General features: G+C 43.2%; 1 protein-coding gene across 2 annotated transcripts in view; it reads left to right on the forward strand.

The window, feature by feature from the left end:
- LOC142157776 (synaptonemal complex protein 2-like) overlaps positions 1–20,237 on the forward strand; it is a 195,751-nt gene that overhangs the window by 55,173 nt on the left and 120,341 nt on the right. For both annotated transcript variants that reach the window (XM_075211319.1, XM_075211320.1), the window contains exons 11-15: positions 9,915–10,063; positions 10,678–10,735; positions 11,993–12,108; positions 12,396–12,459; positions 12,546–12,615. In XM_075211319.1, the coding sequence (XP_075067420.1) occupies positions 9,915–10,063; positions 10,678–10,735; positions 11,993–12,108; positions 12,396–12,459; positions 12,546–12,615 (457 nt within the window). The remainder of the gene's footprint in view (positions 1–9,914; positions 10,064–10,677; positions 10,736–11,992; positions 12,109–12,395; positions 12,460–12,545; positions 12,616–20,237) is intronic.

Raw genomic sequence — 20,237 nt, forward strand, 5'->3', positions numbered from 1 at the left:
CATTACAGTGAATAATATATCCAATGTACCAGATGTTATCGTACATTGCTGCTATGTAGGTTCCAAGTTGCAGATCATTTTTTTTTTGGTCTACATTTTTTTTGTGACTGTGGTCGTACTGACACTAAATCTGGTTCCTGCTGTCTTCATGTCTTCTGATAAGTGGTATCTTTGTAGCTGATCATTACTAATAGGCTGAAATCTGTGATGAGCATGTGTTCCTGCCACAGTCTTTGTTTCTAGACAGCTTTGCAGCTTGGTTTTGCATTCTTGTATTTCACTTTGTGACACACAGAAAAACTTTATGCCATGTTTATTTTCGTTTGCCCAGTTATACAGGTCCAGTGGTGTCGAGATGTGATGGCTTTCCACTACTTGCAGACTAGTGCGGGTGGCTAGACATTTAACTGTCCATCACACATACTCTTACCATGAGATGCTTCTATAAAAAAAACTTCACCATTGAATTTTTTTTCTGCAATATAAGTTCAAAAAGCTTTTGCAGTTCTTGTATTGTGCACAAGCACCATCATTAAAGTAGTGCACATACTCCAATTTTGGTAATTTCGATAAGTGTTTCATAACTACCGTAATGAAGGCATGAACAGTTATGGCTACATGATCATGGGTATCACTTATCATGCACAGCCTTGCATAGATTAAAGTGTCACAATCAATTTTTGTAAAATGTAGTAACACAGTAGCTTTTGTTTCTGGTTGAATGGTTTCCTTCAACTGGCGAAGGTATTCAGCCTGGGACTGTGCTGTGTACAGATGGACTGTTGCATCCTCAACTGCACTACAAATAGTTTTCACAGAATTGTTCCACAGAACTAGTGATTGTAATGAAATTACTTTGGTCAATGTGGTCCCACTGCTTATAAACATTTGTGTTGTCCTTCCATGTTGCGATCATGAAACCGTTTTTTTAACTATTTTTTCTGAAGTGCTTCCAGACCTGGGCAATTGTCACACCAATAAAGCGTACAAGTTTTTGAGACTGAAGAACAAGCAAGGATTTCACTTGGGTCTTTGTAGTCCATATTTAGTGATAGAGCAGCAACTAATAATTTAATGTTTTGGTGAGATTTGCAAACACACACACAGAATGCATACCTCTTGCAGCAACACTAACACACCACGGAGGTCGTAAGGAACAGAACATAGACAATCCAACTCGAATGTCTGGAAAACGGTTTTTGAAAGGAAGATAAAGCTCTTTCAAGTTTAGTAGGAGTAGCCTTTTCTGTTTGAATTCTTTTTTTCCTCCTGGAACTTTTACAGAAACTTTTTTTTTTTTTTTTTTCTTTTTTTCTTTCCAAGGCACATCTGAGAATGTTCATGATCTTCGTAAAATTTCTGTACCTGATGAACAAATTGTGCAGGAAGGGCTTTCCCTTTATATTTTTCAGATTTTTCCAGTATGTCATGAGTTGCTGTGAGTATTCTTGATTGGTTTACTATGTACTCTGTGACATTAAATTCTTCTGCAGTCTGCTTAATTGTCTAGCTGTTTGGTGCCAGTCAATATTTTTATTACTTTTTTGCTTTAAGTCATATATCAGACTCTAAATCATCACAACCTGGACATTTGCTTACTCTCTAGGGTGATTCTAGAGATATGTTAAGAAGAGACAATATTTGAGTAAACTTGTCTCAAATGCCTGTACTTGCCTGAAAGAAACTAAGAAGGTCAAGAAAGTAGTACAGACAGTGACAGCCACTTAGATTACGGGCTGAGATTTTAGTACGAAGACGGGAGGCCAAGAGTTTGTCGGCCTTTTCTCCCTTTTCGTAGTAACATTGATTCAGCCATTTTAACTTATTGGCTACTCGGTGTGAAAGTAGAAGGTTAAGCTCGCCACGTACTTTGACAATCTGTTGAAAAATAATAGGGTCTGGATTGGCCTTATGTTGCGCTTTTAACTGTTGTAGGGAGGCAGTGAGGTGGATCGTTTTTGCGAGACTCTTTCCTGGCGCTTGATGCTAGGGCAAAAAGATGCCCTCTAATGACAGCCTTATGAGCATTCCATAGGGTCGTGGGCGAAATGTCTGAGGAGTCGTTAATTTCAAAATACTCATGAAGCAGGGATTCGTTAATCCTCCATGAAAAGAAGGAGGGGCGCAGTGCCAACAAGGAGAGATCGTCAGAGATCGGGGCATGATCCGACCATGTAATTGTGTGAATGTGAGAATTAAGAAGTTTAAGGGTGAGATTATGGCTGAGCAGGATAATGTCTATTCTGGAGCAAGGGGGTCAGAAATACGCCACGTGTCGTACAGGTTACGAAGTTTTTAAAAAAATCTTGTAAGGCTTTGGAGTTCATCCCATCTCTCTTGTTGGGAGGGGCAGCTGGAGAAGTGGATCTATCTAAAGGAGTGAGAACAGCATTAAAGTCCTCTCTAACTATTCGTTCCCCACGTACGGACCCGTGATATCAAAATACCTAAAGCGCTTAAAGAATTTGTGCTGGTCTTGGTTAGGGGCATAAATATTGACCAAGGTGCAGGGTAGATTGTTCAATTTGCCTACCAGAATGAGAAATCTGCCCTGCTTGTCACTATGCGTATCTTGTAATTCAAAAATGAGGTGGCGCGCAAAGAGGATAGCCACCCTGCGTCTCTTCTGAGTACTATCGCATGCATGGAAGGTGAGAGGGAATTGTCTGGATCTAAGTTCTGGGTGCAGATGTTTAATAAAGTGGGTTTCCTGGAGAAAGACTAGGGGGTAAATGTATTATGATGCGATTTTTTTTTTTTTTTTTTTTTTTCATCTCGCCAGAAATCGGCTAGATGACAGCTAAAATTTAAAGCGGCGCTGCCTTGTAAAGGCAAGTTTCCCTTTACAAGGCAGCGCCGCTTTAAATTTTAGCTGTTATCTCGCCGATTTCCGGCGAGATTAAAAAATTGCATCATAATACATTTACCCCCAGGTCTCCTTTTGAGAGCCTGCAGAGATGTATGGAGTTTGTCTCTTGTTTGGGGGGAATTAAGTCCCTTTACATTGAAGGATATAAGACCGAAGGTTGTGAGTAAGCTAGGGGTCGTGGAGCAAGTAAGGGAGACTGGAACTGAGCGTCATGGAGCTTACATTCAGAGGGAATAGGAGAACGAGACGACCCAGGAGAGATAGGTATGGGAAGGATGGAGGGGGCGGTGAAGGGAAACTGAGGGGAGGTCGGGTGTGGTGCAGAACACCCGCCTGTGACGCTGGCTGGTAGGGAGGAGCAGTACTCTAGGTACCTGGGGACCAGCTGGCAGACATGAACCAGTTGACGTGGGAAGATGTGCTGATGGGAGGAGACATGACATTTGTCTATAGTGGGCTTAGGAGGGGACAACAGGTCAGGAACAGAGGTGAGAGGAGAAACCAGGGAGCAATGTAGAGATATAGAATTGGCACCATTAGACAAAAAACAGAAAAATACGATACATCGTCAAAACTATTTGTCATTGTACGAGCACAGAGCCAATCACACCCTCAAGCAGAAAGAGAAAACAATCTCAAAAAGTAAATCTAAAAATAGAAGTCAATGATAAAAATAAAGATATAGACAAACAAGCCTGCAAGCAGGTAGCAGCGGGAGAACGAGGAGGCCAGTGCAGGCAGCATACTTGGAGGGCGTCAGTCTCGAAGAGCAACCTGAAATAAAAGAGAAGAGAAAAACAACACAACCATAACATCTAAACAATGTACCAGAAACATGTTGTTGGCAAGTCAGAAAGACAGGACAAAGCGGGCCTGCTGCAAGTCCCTGATGCCAACCCATTGGGGTGTCCGGTGGTCTGCAGATGTCTGTGAGGGCCTTCTTTTAAGTACATTTGCCTTCGCTGGTATGGGCCTCCTCGGATTTTAGTAAGGAGACCAAAGACTGCGGTATTAAGAGGAAGGCCTGTGAGAGGCGGAAGGCCTCGCCGTCATGGACCATTCGCTTGTAGGTGCTCTTTGAGGTCGAGGGGTGGCAGCTGGAGACCCCGCACCAGATGATTGAGAGTCGCCCGAAGTGGGCCCTGGAGCAATGTGCTGGAGAAGGGCCTGGGCCTAATCTGACAGAGACCTTACTATCTTAATGCCAGAGGAAGAGGCAAAAGGGGAATCCCCATCTGTGCCGTATATTACGAGCTCTCAGAATCTGATTCACAGGGGCCAGCTCCCGGCGCCTGGCTAGGGTAGCTGGCGAGAGGTCTTGGAAAATCTGTAGGATATGGCCCTCATATGTGTGTGGACAACTTTCTAGCACCTCATAGGATCATCTCCTTGGCTGTGTAGAAATGGAAGCGTAGAATAACATCCCTGGGTTGATTTTGGTCGGGCGACTTAGGTTTTAGTGCCCTATAGGCTCTGTCTAGAAGCAGGTGTTCCTCCAGGATCTCAGGGGCAAGTTGGGAGAATAGCTTCTTGAGGTATTGGTCAAGCTGCAGAGGTTCCACTGATCCATGCCCTTAATACGCAGGTTGTTCCGTGTGGCTCGATTGTCCATGTCCTCCTGTTGCTCTTGGACTGTCGTCAATTAGTTTCGGATATGCCGAATATCTTCCTCCATTCCGGTCTGGGAGGACACAACTGTATCTAGGGGTAAATGTATCATACCCCGGTTTTGTCAACTCCCGCGATTTCGGCGTCTTTGCAGCTTAAATTTAAAGCGGCGCTCCCTTGTAAAGGGAAGTTTCCCTTTACAAGGCAGCGCTGCTTTAAATTTAAGCTGCGAAGACGCCGAACTCGCGGGAGTTGACAAAACCAGGGTATGATACAATTACCCCCTAGTCTCTTTTCCACCTCATCAGTATAAACCGCTATAGAGGTCACTTCTGCTCGCAGTGAATGAGAAGATGTTTGTACTTCAGAGTGGACGGAGGACTTGAGCTTTCATTTCTTTAATTAAGGTCATGAAGTCCCTTCTAGTGATAGGAGCAGTATCATCCTCGTCAGACTCAGCGGACGTATGTGGAGAGTCCGTTCACTCAGAGCGCGAGGTGGGAGTCTTCTGCTTTGCAAAATACTGAAGAAGATATTTGGATTGGAACTTTTCCCCCTTGGGCATGATGAAGGAAGAGATGAGTAGGGCAGAAGAAGATTGCTGAACCAAGGACCTGGGTTAGAGTGTAGAAGTAAATTACAGAGAACGAGCCCACGGTGATGGGAAGACTTACAGAGACATTGGTCAGTAAATCGGCGTAGAAAAGACTCCTCCCCTCTATCAGCATGTGGTGGGTGTTTTAGGTCATTTGAGGCCTGCGGGGACGGAGGGCTCTCGGCTCCTTACGGATGCTGAGGGGTGTGTTGTCAGAGAAATTAGTGGTGCAATACAGTGAGGGTAGAGTTGTTGCTGAGGGGAGATGACATTTTGCACAAAAACCAAGGTTAAAGTCTAGGATACAGTACCTAATTTCGGCCACAGGAGGGCAGTGTCTCGTTAGTTGTATAAGGATGCGGACGACTCAGCCTCACTGTGCTGGAACTGAAGGACGTGTAATGTATTAGGCAGCTGTTAGACACCGACTAAGGCAAGAGGAAGGACCCAGCCTCTTGCCGGAGTTCCAGGCGCTGCTGACCAGAGAAGCTGACTGCAGAGATCGGAAGCAGTGAAAGGGGACCTGCCAGGTAAGATCCACTGTATGTGCCAGCCGGAACCCAGTGGGTAGTTGCCCCTACAATGGTGGGGAACTGTCACGGCTGGTCTCTCTGCGGTGGGCGCTGGAGGTTATGCGGGGCGCCCCCGTCAGACCACAGGGTGCAGGCCACTAGTCAGGGCTCTGATGGAGTCAGGAGCCCACACTCCGCGCGCTCTCTCCGTGTGCAGCTGAGCTGGGGCAGATGATGGGCAGAGGACAGTCGGGCCCACAGCCTGCAGTGTGGTGGGCAATCGCCGTGGGTCTCTCTGCCGGTTGGCCCTGGTGCCAGTGCTGCCGCCGTCAGTCCACAGGTCGGGTCTCGAGTGAGGAGGGTGCCTGCTTGAATCGGGAGGGAGGGGGGAGGGCAGGGCCTGTGGGCAGCTGAACCGGGGCAGACAGTGGGAGTGCCTGGGTAGGCCTCAGGGCTCTGTGGGGACTTGGGTGATCTCTGAGCGGCCCAGATGGAAACAGGTGCCTCAAACGTTGCCCAATCCAATAGTGGCTGGGCTGACACTTTTATTAGCAGGGAGAGCCCCAATAGTTGGTAAACTGGCCCCCAAAAACTCTGAGGACCACGCCCCTATCGTCTGTGCCTTTAAAGGTTTATGTGGATAGAACTTCTGCTTGTCGGAGGACCGACTTTCTTTTTGTACTTTTATGATTCTCGTAAGAGGCCAGCCACCAAGAGAACCATTGCTCGTTGGATCCGGTCCATGATTAAGCATGCCTTTGTGAGTAGGTATCGAGCTGCACCTCAGGTTCACATGGCGCTCTCTTCCTGGGAGGTGGGGGCCTTCTGGGCTGCTCACCACGGGGCTTCTGCTGATCAACTGTCTATGGCAGCAACCTGGTCCTCTGTCCATACATTTACTCTCATTTGACCGTTCAACATTTTTACGTCTTTGGAAGCCAGTTTTGGCTGCAGTGTCTTGCGTGCTGGTAGACCAGGTCTTCCTTCCCTCAGGGACTACTTTAGAAGGTCTCCATGGTAGCAGTGTCCCCCAGATGGACTCCTGAGAAAGAAAAGAATATTTTTTTTCTTAAGTTTAAATTTCTGTGTCTCTTTATCTGGAAAGTTTCAGTTTTGTGTATGGTTTGTAACCTAGCATGGTTTCTTGTGTAAATTACGTATGTGGTACAACATTAATCGAACATCAAGTTCATTATAATTTTTTCTCCACTATGAAATTAAATCCTATGCTAATTTTTTTTGTGTGTTGTAGTAATGTATACATTTTTGTTAAGCATTTAAAAATATCCCTTTTTTTTTTTTTTGATCCAAAAGCTTTTATTTTTGCTGTTACTTTATCTGCCCCTTTTCAGGTAATTTGGTTTGGAATCAGGAGGAAGTTACCTATTTAGGGGTCCAAATTTAGTGGTGATTTTATAATAAACACCCGTGATACTTCTAATATACTGAAATAAATAAGCTGCAATTAGTAAATAGTTTTACATTGAAAAATTTATATTTGGGAAACTAATGGTCAGACAGTTGTTATTTGGACATCCTCTCCTCAAAAACAAAATCTGAGATGGATGGTGGACAGTTCATATATTTTTTTTTTTTTTCCGGGTAATCTGATGTGGAATGATTCTCCCACCCCCTCCCTGACAATATCAGACGAATAAAAGATCTACTTCAATCCTTAAATAAACATCAAGGTCCGTCTCTCGTTTTTTTTGCTGAGAAGGCGTTTGACTGAATCTACAAGCCCTTCATGTTTCGTACTTCATTTCCTAAAGGCTTCACAAGTAAATTCTTTCTTTAAGGGTATTTTGGCACTATAATGCACTTTGGCCAGAGTGTAACATACTTGACAATGACATTACTAATGGCACGAGAGAGGGCTATCCTCCTCTTCTGTTTGTTCTCCTTGGTAATCAAACTCCTTGCACTAAGCATCTGCTCTAAGAGATTTATTGGGAGTTGTCAGGCAAATTGAAACGGAAAATTGCCCTGTATGCCAATGACGTTCTCTTCATGGTTACCCAACCAGAAAATTCTCTTCTAGCTCACCTGGTGGAGATCTACTTTTCTCTCTGGGTATAAAATTAAAATTCCAGAACCTCTGTCTTTTTTTTTATTTTTTTATTATCTTGCTACCCAAATTCAGTCCACCTGAGAAATTCAATTTCCTTTCAGAAACCTTCAAAAAGTATCCGGTGCAGTATCCTCAACTTTTATCTTTGGTTAGCTGGAAAGCTCAATATATTTCTTTGGTTTGGCTCATTAATACTATTATGATGCACATTCTCCCTAGACTATTCTATTTTCTTTCAAGCTCTCCACATGCATGTGTCCCTCCCCCACCCCCAAACCTTTAAATTCATACAAGACATAATCTCCGCTTTTACATGGCCCATTAAACACCATAGAATATGCTTCAATTTTGTAAAGAGACCATCCCAAGGTGGCATGCTAGGTGTCCCAAATTTCAGAAGGTGCTACCAAGCGGTACAACTGGTCCAATGAAATACAGCTCCTGATGCAAAAGTGTGGGTCTACTTCCTTTTATAGTTTCAATACCCCCACTCGCTCGACTCCCCCGCCCCCATGCTGCTCACCTACCAAAATCAGCAAAGTGACGACATCTTTCTCCTTGTCGGTCTGGGATCGAGTGAATAAAGGTCTATGCTCTAGCTCCATAGCCTTCTCTACTCATCCATATTTTTTGGCCATCCTGCCTTCACCCTGGGTCTTTACTCCACATTCTCCACCTCTTAGATTGCGGATGGTGTTAGATTTGTCAGAGTAGACTTCATTCCCTCAATGCATGGATTTCCAATCCACACTTAATATCTCAAATAAGCACTTATCAGTTTTTATAGGGCAGAAATTTTACTACATCGCAAGTGCTTAGCCCCCTTACTATTTTTGAAACCTCTGCTCGAGACAGGTTTCCACCCAGGGGCTCTTCTCTGCTTTGTATACCAAACTCTCTGCCTGGGTCCTGGATGGTAGGTACCCACGAACTATAACATAAACGTAAACAGATCTTATCTTCCCTCCTGCCAGAGTGATCAGCTCACCTATAATCTCCCTCACTATCAATAGCGCCACAATTTCTTTAGTGTCCCAAGCCTACTGCCTTGGTGTCACACTTGACTCCACCTTCTGCTTTATTCCTCATATCCAGACTCACTCCCAGTTCTGCTGATTCCACTTTAAAAACATTGCCAGAATACGCCCTTTTCTTACTCAACATGTTACCAAAATTCATTCTCTAATCATATCTAGTCTTGACTACTGTAACCTCCTGCTATCTGGCATTCCTGACACCGATATATCCACACTTTAAATTCAAAATGCAGCAGCAAGACTGATCTTCATCATTCACTTCTCCACATCTGTTGCACCACTTTGCAAATCCCTACATTCAGTGGCAGATACAGGGAGGTGATCGCCTAGCCCCCCCCCAGCAGGGACTTGCTGCCGGCAGCTGCACACTGTATTTTTTTTTTTTTTGTAAGTTGCGCCCTTTCCCACTTAGAATGTAAGCTCTCTATTGTACATGGTCCTCCATACCCTTTGTTTTAATGTCTCTGTATTTTGTCTGCTTTGTATGTCCTGTGTTCCCTACTGTTCAGCTCTGCAGAGCACTGTGGCACCTTAAACATCTATGATAATTAGTGTGGGAAACTGATCTCTGAGATCGCCTAGATAGAGAAGAATGTCTGAAATCTGAGAGCGCACCTCATCCAGCTCTAACTGCCTTAAGATTAAGGAAAATGCTTGCAAATTATTGTACGGTTTATACTATGTGCAAAGTAGAACATACTCAATCCTGAATGTTCCGATAGATGCTGGAAAGGTTGCCCAACACCCAGCACCTTTTTGCATATTTGGTGGCCATGTCTCCAGAATTTATTATTTCAGACCTGCAAATTGACCTATCATTCATACCGAAGTGTTTTTTGTTCTACGTAGAAATTCTAGACTTCTCCCTCCTCCCTCCTTTGCCATGAATATCTGGTAATGATACCATATGGAATACATGACCGCCTTAAAAAATAGCTCCACAAAATAATTATCCAAGACCTGGGAGTGTTGGGTTATTTATAATTTGAACCTCTAATAACCTTACTACGTGCACAAAATTGTCTCATTTCTGGCTCCCCCTGCACCCCCCCCCCCGCCCCGCCTGTATGTTATATTGTGTATGATTGTAATAAAAAAATAGAAATCAAGCTTTTTTTTTTCTTTTCTCTTTTCTTTTTATTCATAGTTTTGTTTTGTTGTTTTCTTTGTAGTCTCAGTATTTTTTTCTTTTTTTGGCTTATTGTGCATTTTCTTTTCTCAGACACTATTGGACTCAAACTCCTTAAAATTTTCCTTAAGAACCCACAGTCTGTCGATGAAAAAGAGACAAAACTCTTCAAGATTTTGTTTGAACCTAATCATGACATTCAGAGAGCCACAATCAAAACATATGGAGGGGAACTTCAAATGGTAATTTCAATTTCTTACCACAAAGTATATATGAAATGGGAGTACATACACACTGGTTAATCTGGTTGGTTCTCTGGCGGCTAATATAAAATACTGACTGTACTTGCTGGTGGCTAGCTTACCATACAGAGCCCTCTGCTTGGTGGCTACTGTTCAATATGGAGCCCACCCTACGGTGGCCTGGGTTCCAATATGGAACCTATTCCCTTATTTCCCAGGGTTCATAAAGAGTACGCTCGCAGGGACTTGTTTGTACTTACCACCCTCCACACTTACTTTGCGGTATGTTGGCTAATAGATCCATTTTTCAAAGTGAACTCTTGCAGTCAATTGAATTCATTGGTAGACTCAAAACTGAGCGTTGAGGTGCTGTGTTCAAAGCATAATTGTTTGGTAAAGCTAAGTAAGTATTGTGTGCTGGTTTTCTGTATAAATTGGGCCACTGAAGTCACTTATTGTTGGCCATTGTCATACTTATTAATAACTGCAAATATACAAAGGAATTAGATTCAGTGTTCGATTCACAATTGATATATGCCATTGTGTTACTATAACAGACGTAGCAAAGGGGCTCATTCTAAACTGTTTTTATGTAAATTGTGTCCAATTTTCAGGATGAAAATAATGAAAGTCTAAGAGAAGCAAATGCTTCTTCTGTGGGAAAAAGTACTGGTAAGCACTAGATATGTAATGCTATTTTAGTTTGTCTCCAAAATATTGTGTGACCGTTTCCATACTGCTACAATTCATCTTCTTGTTTTATTTGTATTTGTGACAACTTAATTACTTCTAACACAATGCGCAAAGGTTTTGTTTCTGTTTTTTTCCATGGTTTTTTCATGTTTATTAAAAACAGGGAATGCTAGTTCCACATATTGCTAGAGTACAGCTTGAAATAGTTAGAATAGCATTAATAATGTCTTATAGTGCAAAGAAGAATTTTTTTTTTGTTTTACACAATGTGGTTATAGCGCTCTTTCATCCCAGTTTTCATTTAATTTCTTTACGTTCATTAAATTTTATTGATAGCGCACAATACCTTATAGAGAATCATATTTGTGATTCTTAAAACCATTAAAATAAACTGCAAAATGTTGTGTGTCTGAGCTTTAAATACCTACATTTTATAGTGTCACGTTTTTTTTTTTGGTTTTTTTTAAACTTTAATCGCAAATATTACTGGAAAATAAATGCAAATATTACATGGAAAACTGCTAAAGTACTATGCAATATAGGTATTAAAGTTGAACAAACTTTAACTTGGTTAAACTTGTTCTCCTTGATCCACTTTAGCTTGTGTATGTGTGACAAGTTTCTCACAACCTTTTGAACTTTTCAGCTGATTCATAAAACTGGTTAAAGAACTACTTTTAGAGATTTTTAGCATCTCTAATATGGCTGTCATAAACTTGTGTTTATCACTAGATTTAATCTACTCTTGAACTAGTGCTACAGATAAATGGAGTAGAACGCATTTTATGTATATTAATAGAATCTGATATGTTGAGAAGTTAGTGTTGAATGGTAGAGCAAGAGTTGATGTCATGTTGCAAAAAGGCTAGAGAAAATAATTGCTACACAATTTGCTTGCTACACATGGTCTTCAAAGTCGTGTAATTTTGATATTTCTGATATTTTGATGCATTTTCCATGTCCCTGAGTAAAAAAGGGATTTCTCTAAATATCCGCCCTGGGGGTAAATGTATGAACATGCGGGTTCTTCAACACCCGTGTGTTTGGCGATTAAATTTCAAGCGGCGCTGCATTGTAAACGGAAACTTCCCTTTTACAATGCAGCGCCGCTTGAAATTTAATCGCCGAACACGCGGGTGTTGAAGAACCCGCATGTTCATACATTTACCCCCTAATGTGCTTTCATATGTTACATTTTTTGCCTACAGTGTGGTGTTCTGCTTTTTTTTTGGGCAGGGAAAGCTATAAATGCAACACTGCAGCCTTGGAAAAAGAGCCAATCAAGCCACATTAAGACTGCGGATACTACTTCTGACATATTACATTCTCAGACTAATGATCTGTCTTCACCTGTGAGTTCACATTTGTTTGCATATTTAGCTTGCATACGCCTGTAATTTCTTTTCTGTGTCATTGCTAAATTTTTGCTTTAAAATTTATCAGAGAAAGGTCTACTGGATTTTGTTTTACTGATTTAAAATGTTCCTCCATCTTTATGTAACATATTACAGTACATAATTTTAATGGTCTAATGATTTTTTGTCTTGCAGTTTTGTGACATTATGATTGTGATAAGTTTTCATGCTCCTGTTTTAATTATCTTCATATAATCATTTTTTATTTTTTTTTTGGTTTTCAGAAAGAGAGATCTGCGTCCCCAAAACAATGTGATGTTTTAACCGATTCACAAGATCAATTGAAAGGTTCTTAAAGGCATATTTATTAGACTATTGTTATGCTTTAACTCAATTGTCACACTGGCTATTAATATTTTATGTGTTGTCACCAGATTCTTGGAAAGCTGCTGTTCCCAGAACTGGAGAGCAAGCACCTGCATCAGTTCTTAGCGATGCCACTAGGTGAGATTTGTTGGAACTAATATGCACTATGAAATCCTGTGAGTTAATATTTTGCTAAAGGTTTCTGAATGAACATCAGTATTTTACCTGAAGAGAGGATTGCATGTAATCATACACCTAAACGAGAAGAAATCAATATACACCCCCCCCCCCCCCCAATTGCTGAGCAGAGTTCAAATGGATAAATGTTTTTGTTTTTATTTTGGGCTCCATCTAGTGGCTACACAACATAACACATGGCATTGGTAGAAGTGTACTTTATTAGCAGAACATGCAACACGTTTTGCCAAAGTATCAAATCACGTTTTTATGACATTACTGAGTACATCACAAAGTAAAGCAAAACTGTACATTGCGGTCTTAAATACCTGTACTGCACGCTGTCTTTTGAATCACAGGTATAATATTTGATTTACTATATTTGCAAGGCTTGGCTCAGTGATCACAGCAGGCTGCTTTATCTTGTTGACTGGGAGCTTCCATTTTGATCCCTTTTAAAAGTCTTTTTTTAGTTTGTGTAAAGTAATTTTAGTGATACCCTCCTACCCTACACATGTAATGGGGCTGCTTCAGTTGTTGTGTGCTTAATTCCTATGAACTGTAAATATCTCTTGTGGACTACTTTTACCAAAGCCTTTCAAAGGATTGTAATGGTTTACTTTACTTGGTAGTAGAATGGATTAAGGTAGACAAGGTTTACCGAACTCAAAGTTGCAGGAATTTTCATGAAGCAAGATAACTTTACCAGGTTCTCCTTAGAACATAGTTGCTGACTCCCTAGTTTGCAGTTAGTCCCATGTCTTCAAGATTTTACCAGGTATGTTTTGTCCACGGAAATGTCCATGTTCCTCAATATTGACCAACTGTACAGTAAAATTTCTTATGTAAATGTATTGATAAGTTAATAGAAGTAGATTGTTTAAAATGCATAAATTGTCATCAACAAGTTGTAAGAATGTCCCGATTGGGATGGCAATACACTGCTGTTTGTCTCTTCAAACTTTGGACTGAATCCCATATGCCTGGATGGGCTTAATCTGCCACCTGATTTTTTTTTTTGGAGTCTTACACAGTTTTTCTGGTTTTCTTTCTGTTGGTCAGTAACTTGCTGTTACTGACCACTCCTACTGGTGGCCACTGTCGCCAGACATTCACTGACTGTGTATGCCAACTGCACACTAGTTTTAGGAGGGTAGCTGCTGGCACCATAAGGCTTCTTCACCAGCACCTGGAGATGCTTAATTCTGGGTAGTTGATATAGCTGCTGCAGTACCCCTTTTACTGATGACTGGTTCCTCCTGATCACTTACTTTGGATCAGGACTGTGGCTGGTTCCTCCTGACCTCTTTTTATGGATCAGGACTGCTGGGTATCGGGCAGAGCATTGACGGAGAGGCATTGTTTTCTACACAGGGCAGCCTGGAAACAGATTAGAGTGTTAGCTCTTATATATTTGTCGTAAGATACAGAAGGCAGTAGGTATCGAGCAGAATCTTGAAGCTCTGATGGTTTATTGTTCTTAATGGGTCCTTATAAGGATCGTTTAACGCTTGTTAGAGGTACGAGGGATCATCCAGATGTACAGATGGGAATACAAGTTGAAATACAAAATTCCTCTATTTTTATACAGTTTCTGTGACGCAGTTGTAGGGGTGATTGAGCGGTCTGAATAATGTCCCCTGTACATTGAGGAGCTATGCTGTGAATCCCACACCACCTTTACTGCAGTGTTCCTCAGCACTCAGGCATCTGCTTCACCCAATGTTGCTGCTAAAAATGCAGATTCCTGTCTTACACAGTGTTTCCCTTTCATCACAACCCATGGTAGCTGTGTCTGGGCGACACTGCTACCATGGGCTGTGAGAGTGGAGGTGGAGTTGGCACTTAACCTGTTAACTTTGTTAATGTATCAAAGCTGACAAACCCCTCCCCTCTGCAGCCCCCTGTAGCCTCTCGAGTCTTAAGTGCCCTAGGGCGTTGGGCTTACTTTTATTACAGAAATAAATTATTTTATTTTCTTCTTAATTGAACTTATTTTTTGCAGCAGTGTGCTCTGTTGGCTTACAGAGCACACTTATTCAGACAGTGAGAGCCAGGCGGCTCTCGCTAACATCGGGAGTTATTTTATTTTGTGTTTTTCTTTTAATCTTTTAAAACGGTCAGTGCTGACAAGCGGCTTATAGCCGCTGCCAGGCTGCTACAGGTCTGTTACCAGCGCTGCCTAAGCGGCAAAGAGCGCCGGTAAATCAAAGCGTCTGGGGCCTCTATATTGGACTATACCAAGTCCCCTCCTCTGGAAAGGAGGGGGGGTACTTGTGCAATCAGAAAAATGTCCACCAGTAATCTGCTAATAGCGACTGCTACATAATATAGATACAGCCCTCTTTAACAGTAGAAAACTCGAGGAGGAGCAGGAAAAAGGTGCAGTCGGAGGGTACTAAAGACAGAGACCCTCCCCCCCCGGGACCCCCCCTGCAGTCTGAAGCAAGTGAACTATTCCAAGGGTGCCAAACACTGCCCGGGAAAAGAGAAACGGACAGTCTCTGAACACTGAGTCGCTGACAGGCCTCCCCTCCTCTATAAGACATATTAGCCTGATTTGAAGGCTAGCCTTTGCAAGGGATACTCATTTTTGACTCTGTCATAGATTAGATTAGCTTTCCTCTATCAGTAGAACTGAAGGAAATGGCGAATGCATCCTGGAAATAACCAGATAGGAAATTTGCTGTACCGCGAAGGTATCTGGCTTTATATCCGTTACTGGAGGAGGACCTCAACCGTTGGGAACAGGTTTCAAGGGTTGATTCACTGGTGGCGAACTTAGTACGACACACCACACTCCCTATCCCAGGGACAGCCATCCTGCAGGATAATATTGACCACAAAATAGAGAGATTTTTAAAATCTATCTACACTACGGCAGGTACTTCATTCAGACCTATGTTTTCATCAGCACAGGTTTGCCAGGGCTATGGAAACGTGGGCTGACCAAATAGCAGCCGGTCTGCAAAATTCGGAATTGCTCCCCCTTGCCCTGCATCTCAAGGAGGCTTCCGGATACTTATTCAGGGCCGCATAGAATGCAGCCTCCATTTCGTCATCTATTTCTACAACCGCAGGAGCCGCCAGGAGGACCTTATGGCTCAGGTCCTGGGATGCAGACACAAAATCAAAAAGTTGTTAGAATCACTCCCTTATCCAGGGGGAGTGTTATTCAGCCCTGAACTGAACAGCGTAATTTTTCAGGCCTCAGGAGGCAAAAGCAGCTTCCTCCCAGTAAATGTCCCAAAATCTAGGATACCGAGATTTGGTTCATTTAGACACATAGACTGAAAACTTCGGCCTCTAGAGGACAATCGGACATTTCGTGGTGGAGGAAGACCTACCTCTATACACCTCCCAAGCTTCCTGAAAAAGTCGGTTTGACTGTGTCACGAGCCGCGGCGGTACTCACAGCCGCCGCGGCTCACTTACTGTGCCCTCTAGTGTCCCGGTGGTCAAGGTGATTTCCGGTTCCTGCCCGGCCGTTGCCAAGGCAACGGCCGGACGCTTCTGCTTTAGCGCTGCGTCCTGGTGGTGCTAGTAGCCGGGCGCATGTGCGCAAAGTAATACAGCCTGTGGGCTGATTAATCTAATCATTTCAGGGGGCTGTGTAGGATTCAGAGCTAGGCTCTGATTGGTGGCCTTTTGTATTTAAGGCAGTGCGGTCTGCAGCCTCGCTGCCGGTTATAGCTTCCTGTTACCAGTTTGCTGACCTGCTCTGCCCTTTGTCCCTGTACTGTGGATACTCTGCTGGATTGCCTGTGTATGACCCCTTGCCTGGATTTGGACCCTGCCTGTTGTTTCCTGTGACCCTGACCCTTTTGGCTTGTACCTTGGACCCTGCTACCTAGCCCGTGACCCCGACCTTTGGCGTGTTTATCGATTAACCTGTTCGCTCGTGACCCTTGACCTTGGCTATCGTTTTGATTACCCGCTGCTTTCTACCAGTCTCCTGGCCCGCCGCTGTGGTCCTGTATTACCAACCCACACTACACCTGGAGCTAAGTCCTGGGGGCATTCGAGTACCGGTGAGCGCATCTAGTTCTAAGGGAAAGGCGGCTGCTAAAGGTGAAACCTCCGTCATCTAGTTCTGTGGGTTGGTGATCAGGGCCAGCAGCCTAACAGACTGTCTACATATTAGAGCAACCCATGCATCTCACTGCAATTAGAAGCAGGATTAGCGATGGTCTCGTTCTAACCCAAACTATCCCTCTCGTTCTTCAAGTCGGGATTTTACACAGGGAAGAGAGATCTCTCTTGGTTATTCCCAGGGCCATAAATTCCCTGATCTTGGGTCTTCTATGGCTTTGCCTCCATTCCCCTACCCTGGATTGGCGAACTGCTCAGATCCTCTCCTGGAGTTCACACTGTCATTCCCATTGCCTGGCCAAGGTAGTTCCTTTACGTACATCTCAATGTTCTCCTTCTCTTCCTCCTCACTACTGCTGAGTTATGCTGAATTTTTTTGTGAACGGGAGGCAGCAAAACTTCCTCCACATTGGATATGGGAATGTGGCATCTACCTCCTACCAGGGAAATCCATACCCTGTGGACGCGTTGACCTCTTATCTCTTCCGCAATCCAAGGCTATGTCTGAATATATTCAAGAGAACCTAAAAAAAGGTTCATTCGGAGATGGTCTTCTCCTGTGGGAGTAGGATTCATTTTTTCTAAAGGAGGAGGATGGTGCCTTTGTCCTTGCATTGATTTTAAAGGTCTTAATGCCATCACTGTTAAAAATTGATATCCACCGCCATTAGTCTCCAAGCATTTTAACTGCATTAAAGGGGCTGTCTTTTCTAAGCTGGATTTACGATTGGCTTACAACCTCATCCACATTAAAAAGGGAATTGAGGGGAAAGACTGCCTTTAACACCCACAATGGGCAGTTTGAATATCTGGTGATGCCCTTCGGGTTGTGCAACGCCCCAGCGGTCTTTTACAACTTCATGAATCAGCTCTTCTAGGACCTTCCGTATCGTTTGTAGTAATTTATCTTGATGATATTCTCATTTTTTCACAAGATCTTCCTTCTCACAGGAGACATGTGGCATAGGTACTCTCTCGCCTCGGGGAGCATCAGCTGTTCTGCAAGCTTGAAAAGTGTCTCTTCGAACAAGAACAGGTGCCTTTCCTGGGCTACATTATTTCTGGAACAGGACTCCAAATGGATACCGCTATTGTGAAGGCTATTTTTGATTGGCCACAACCCACTGGGTTGAAAGCTGTTCAGAGCTTTCTGGGTTTCTCCAATTGTTACAGGCAATATATTAAAGGTTATTCTTCCATCATTGACCCATAACGGCTTTAACTAGAAAATCGGCTAATACCAAGTCTTGAAAGCCTTGACGGCTTCTGGAGTCCAAGCAATTTAAAGCTGCCTTTTCTTCGGCACCTATATTACAACAACCTGATTGTCAGTGACCATTCTTCGTAGAAGTTGAAGCTTCCTCTGGAGCTATCCTGTCCCAACGTGATTCTTTGGATAAAGTCCACTCTTGTGGTTTTTTTCTCCCAATAGTGTTTGCCTGCTGAGAGAAACTACGGAATTGAAGATAAGGAGCTACTAGCAATTAAATTTGCCCTTTCCAAGTGGCGGAATCTCTTGGAGGGGGCTTTATTTCCCATAGCTATACTTACAGTTCGCAAGAATCTCTTATACATACTTTCAGCACAATGCTTGAATTCTCGCCATGCAAGGTGGTCACTTTTTTTTTTTTCCCCTCCCGGTTTGACATTAATTTAACATATTGTCCAAGCCCAAAGAACAAGAAAGCCGATGCAGTTTCCAGGTCCTTTGAATCTTTCGACAGTGATTCTCCCGAGAAGAGCAAGTTAATTTTTGATCCTAAGTGTGTCCTGGCAACCACTCCTCTTGTGGACTCCAGTTGTCCTCCCCAGGAAGTCTTTATTCTCCCACATTTACAAATTAAACTGCTTTGATGCGCTCATGCCTCCCGCTTTTCAGGTCATGCTGGAATCTGAAAGACTTGGGAACTTCTCTCACACAATTACTGGTGGCGCTCCTTACGCAAGGATGTGAAGACTTTTTGTCCGCCTGTTCTATGTGCTCTCAGCATAAAGTTCCTTGTGAAAAACCTAATGTTCCTCTTATTCCTTTACTGGTTCCTGGGACTCCTTGGTACCACTTGTCCATGGACTTTATTACGGACTTGCCTTCTTCTATAGCGTATACTGTTATCTGGGTCATCACTGACTGTTTCTCCAGGGCCGCTCATTTTGTCACTATTAAAGGTCTTCCATAATCTTCTACCTTGGCGGATCTATTCATGAAAGAAGTTTTTCGATTGCATGTTTGTCCTCTTCATATTGTATCTGACCGTAGTACACAATTTGTTTCTAAGTTCTGGATTTTTCTGGCTAATCGAGAGTTAAACTTAATTTTTTCATCTGCCTACCATCCTCAATCCAATAGCCTAATCGAGAGAAACAATCAGGAACTCGAGAAATATTTGCAGATGTATCTGTCGAATTTCTCAATTGGGCATAATTTGCCCATAATCAATCACTTTCATGAGGCCATCTCGAACTCTCCCTTTTTCATGATATATGGATGCCATCCGAGACTCCCAAGTTATCTCAGGTTCTGAATTCTCCAGTTCCATCAGTAGATCTATTTGGGCACAGGTCAAAACTAGTTTAAAGGAAGCTTCTAATCGTTCCAAGGCGAGTTTTGACAGAAGAAGGCGCGCTGTTCCTAAACTGGCTCTCAGAGACGTGTGGTTGTCCACTAGGAATATCTGGTTAAAAGTTCCTAGTATGAAACTGGCACCCAGATTTATTGGTCTATTCAAGATCTCGGAGATCATTAATCCAGTAGCCTTCAGGTTAGATTTGCCACCTTCTCATCGCATTCCTAACTTGTTCAATATCTCTCTTCTGAAGCTCGTAGTCCGGTGTCAATTTTCTACTTCCACCAACCCACAGCCTCCAGTGTTGACCCAAGATCAATGGGAATATGAAGTGAAGGAGTTTTGTATTCCCGCATGTTCAGAGGTATGGACCAATTTCTCTTGAATTAGAATGGCTATGATCCAGAGGAGCGTTCATGGATCAAAGCTTCGGATGTACACGTCGTCTTAAGCAGTTTCACAGAAAATTTCCCAAAACCCATTTTAGGGTGTCCTGAGACCACCCTTATGGTAGGGGGTACTGTCATGACTTGCCTGTCCTTGTTCCAGCACCGTCTTGCTTGCGCTGCTGCCCGGCATTTCCAGGTGTCTGCTCACGTGACTGCAGCTCGGGGCAGGTTTTTCAAACTTGCCTGGTTAACTAAACAGCGCTCTGACACTCGTCCAGTGTCAGAGCAACTTTATTGCCAGCTCCTGACCCCTGGTTTTCATTCCTGTGTCTTGCCCAACCTCTTCCCTTTGGAATCGCTACTGATTTGCTCTCTGTGTTCTGAACCTCTGCCTGCTGACCACGCTCCTGATTGCCCTCTGTGTAGCGAACCTCAGCCTGTTATTCTGTGTCCAGTTCCTATCTCCACAGTACTATGCCCTGGGGCATCCTAGAGGACCGCGACTTCCGAGTTCCCGCCAGCAAAATCCATCCTGCCT

The sequence above is a fragment of the Mixophyes fleayi genome, chromosome 5, assembly GCF_038048845.1.
Source record: "Mixophyes fleayi isolate aMixFle1 chromosome 5, aMixFle1.hap1, whole genome shotgun sequence".
NCBI lineage: Eukaryota > Metazoa > Chordata > Amphibia > Anura > Limnodynastidae > Mixophyes > Mixophyes fleayi.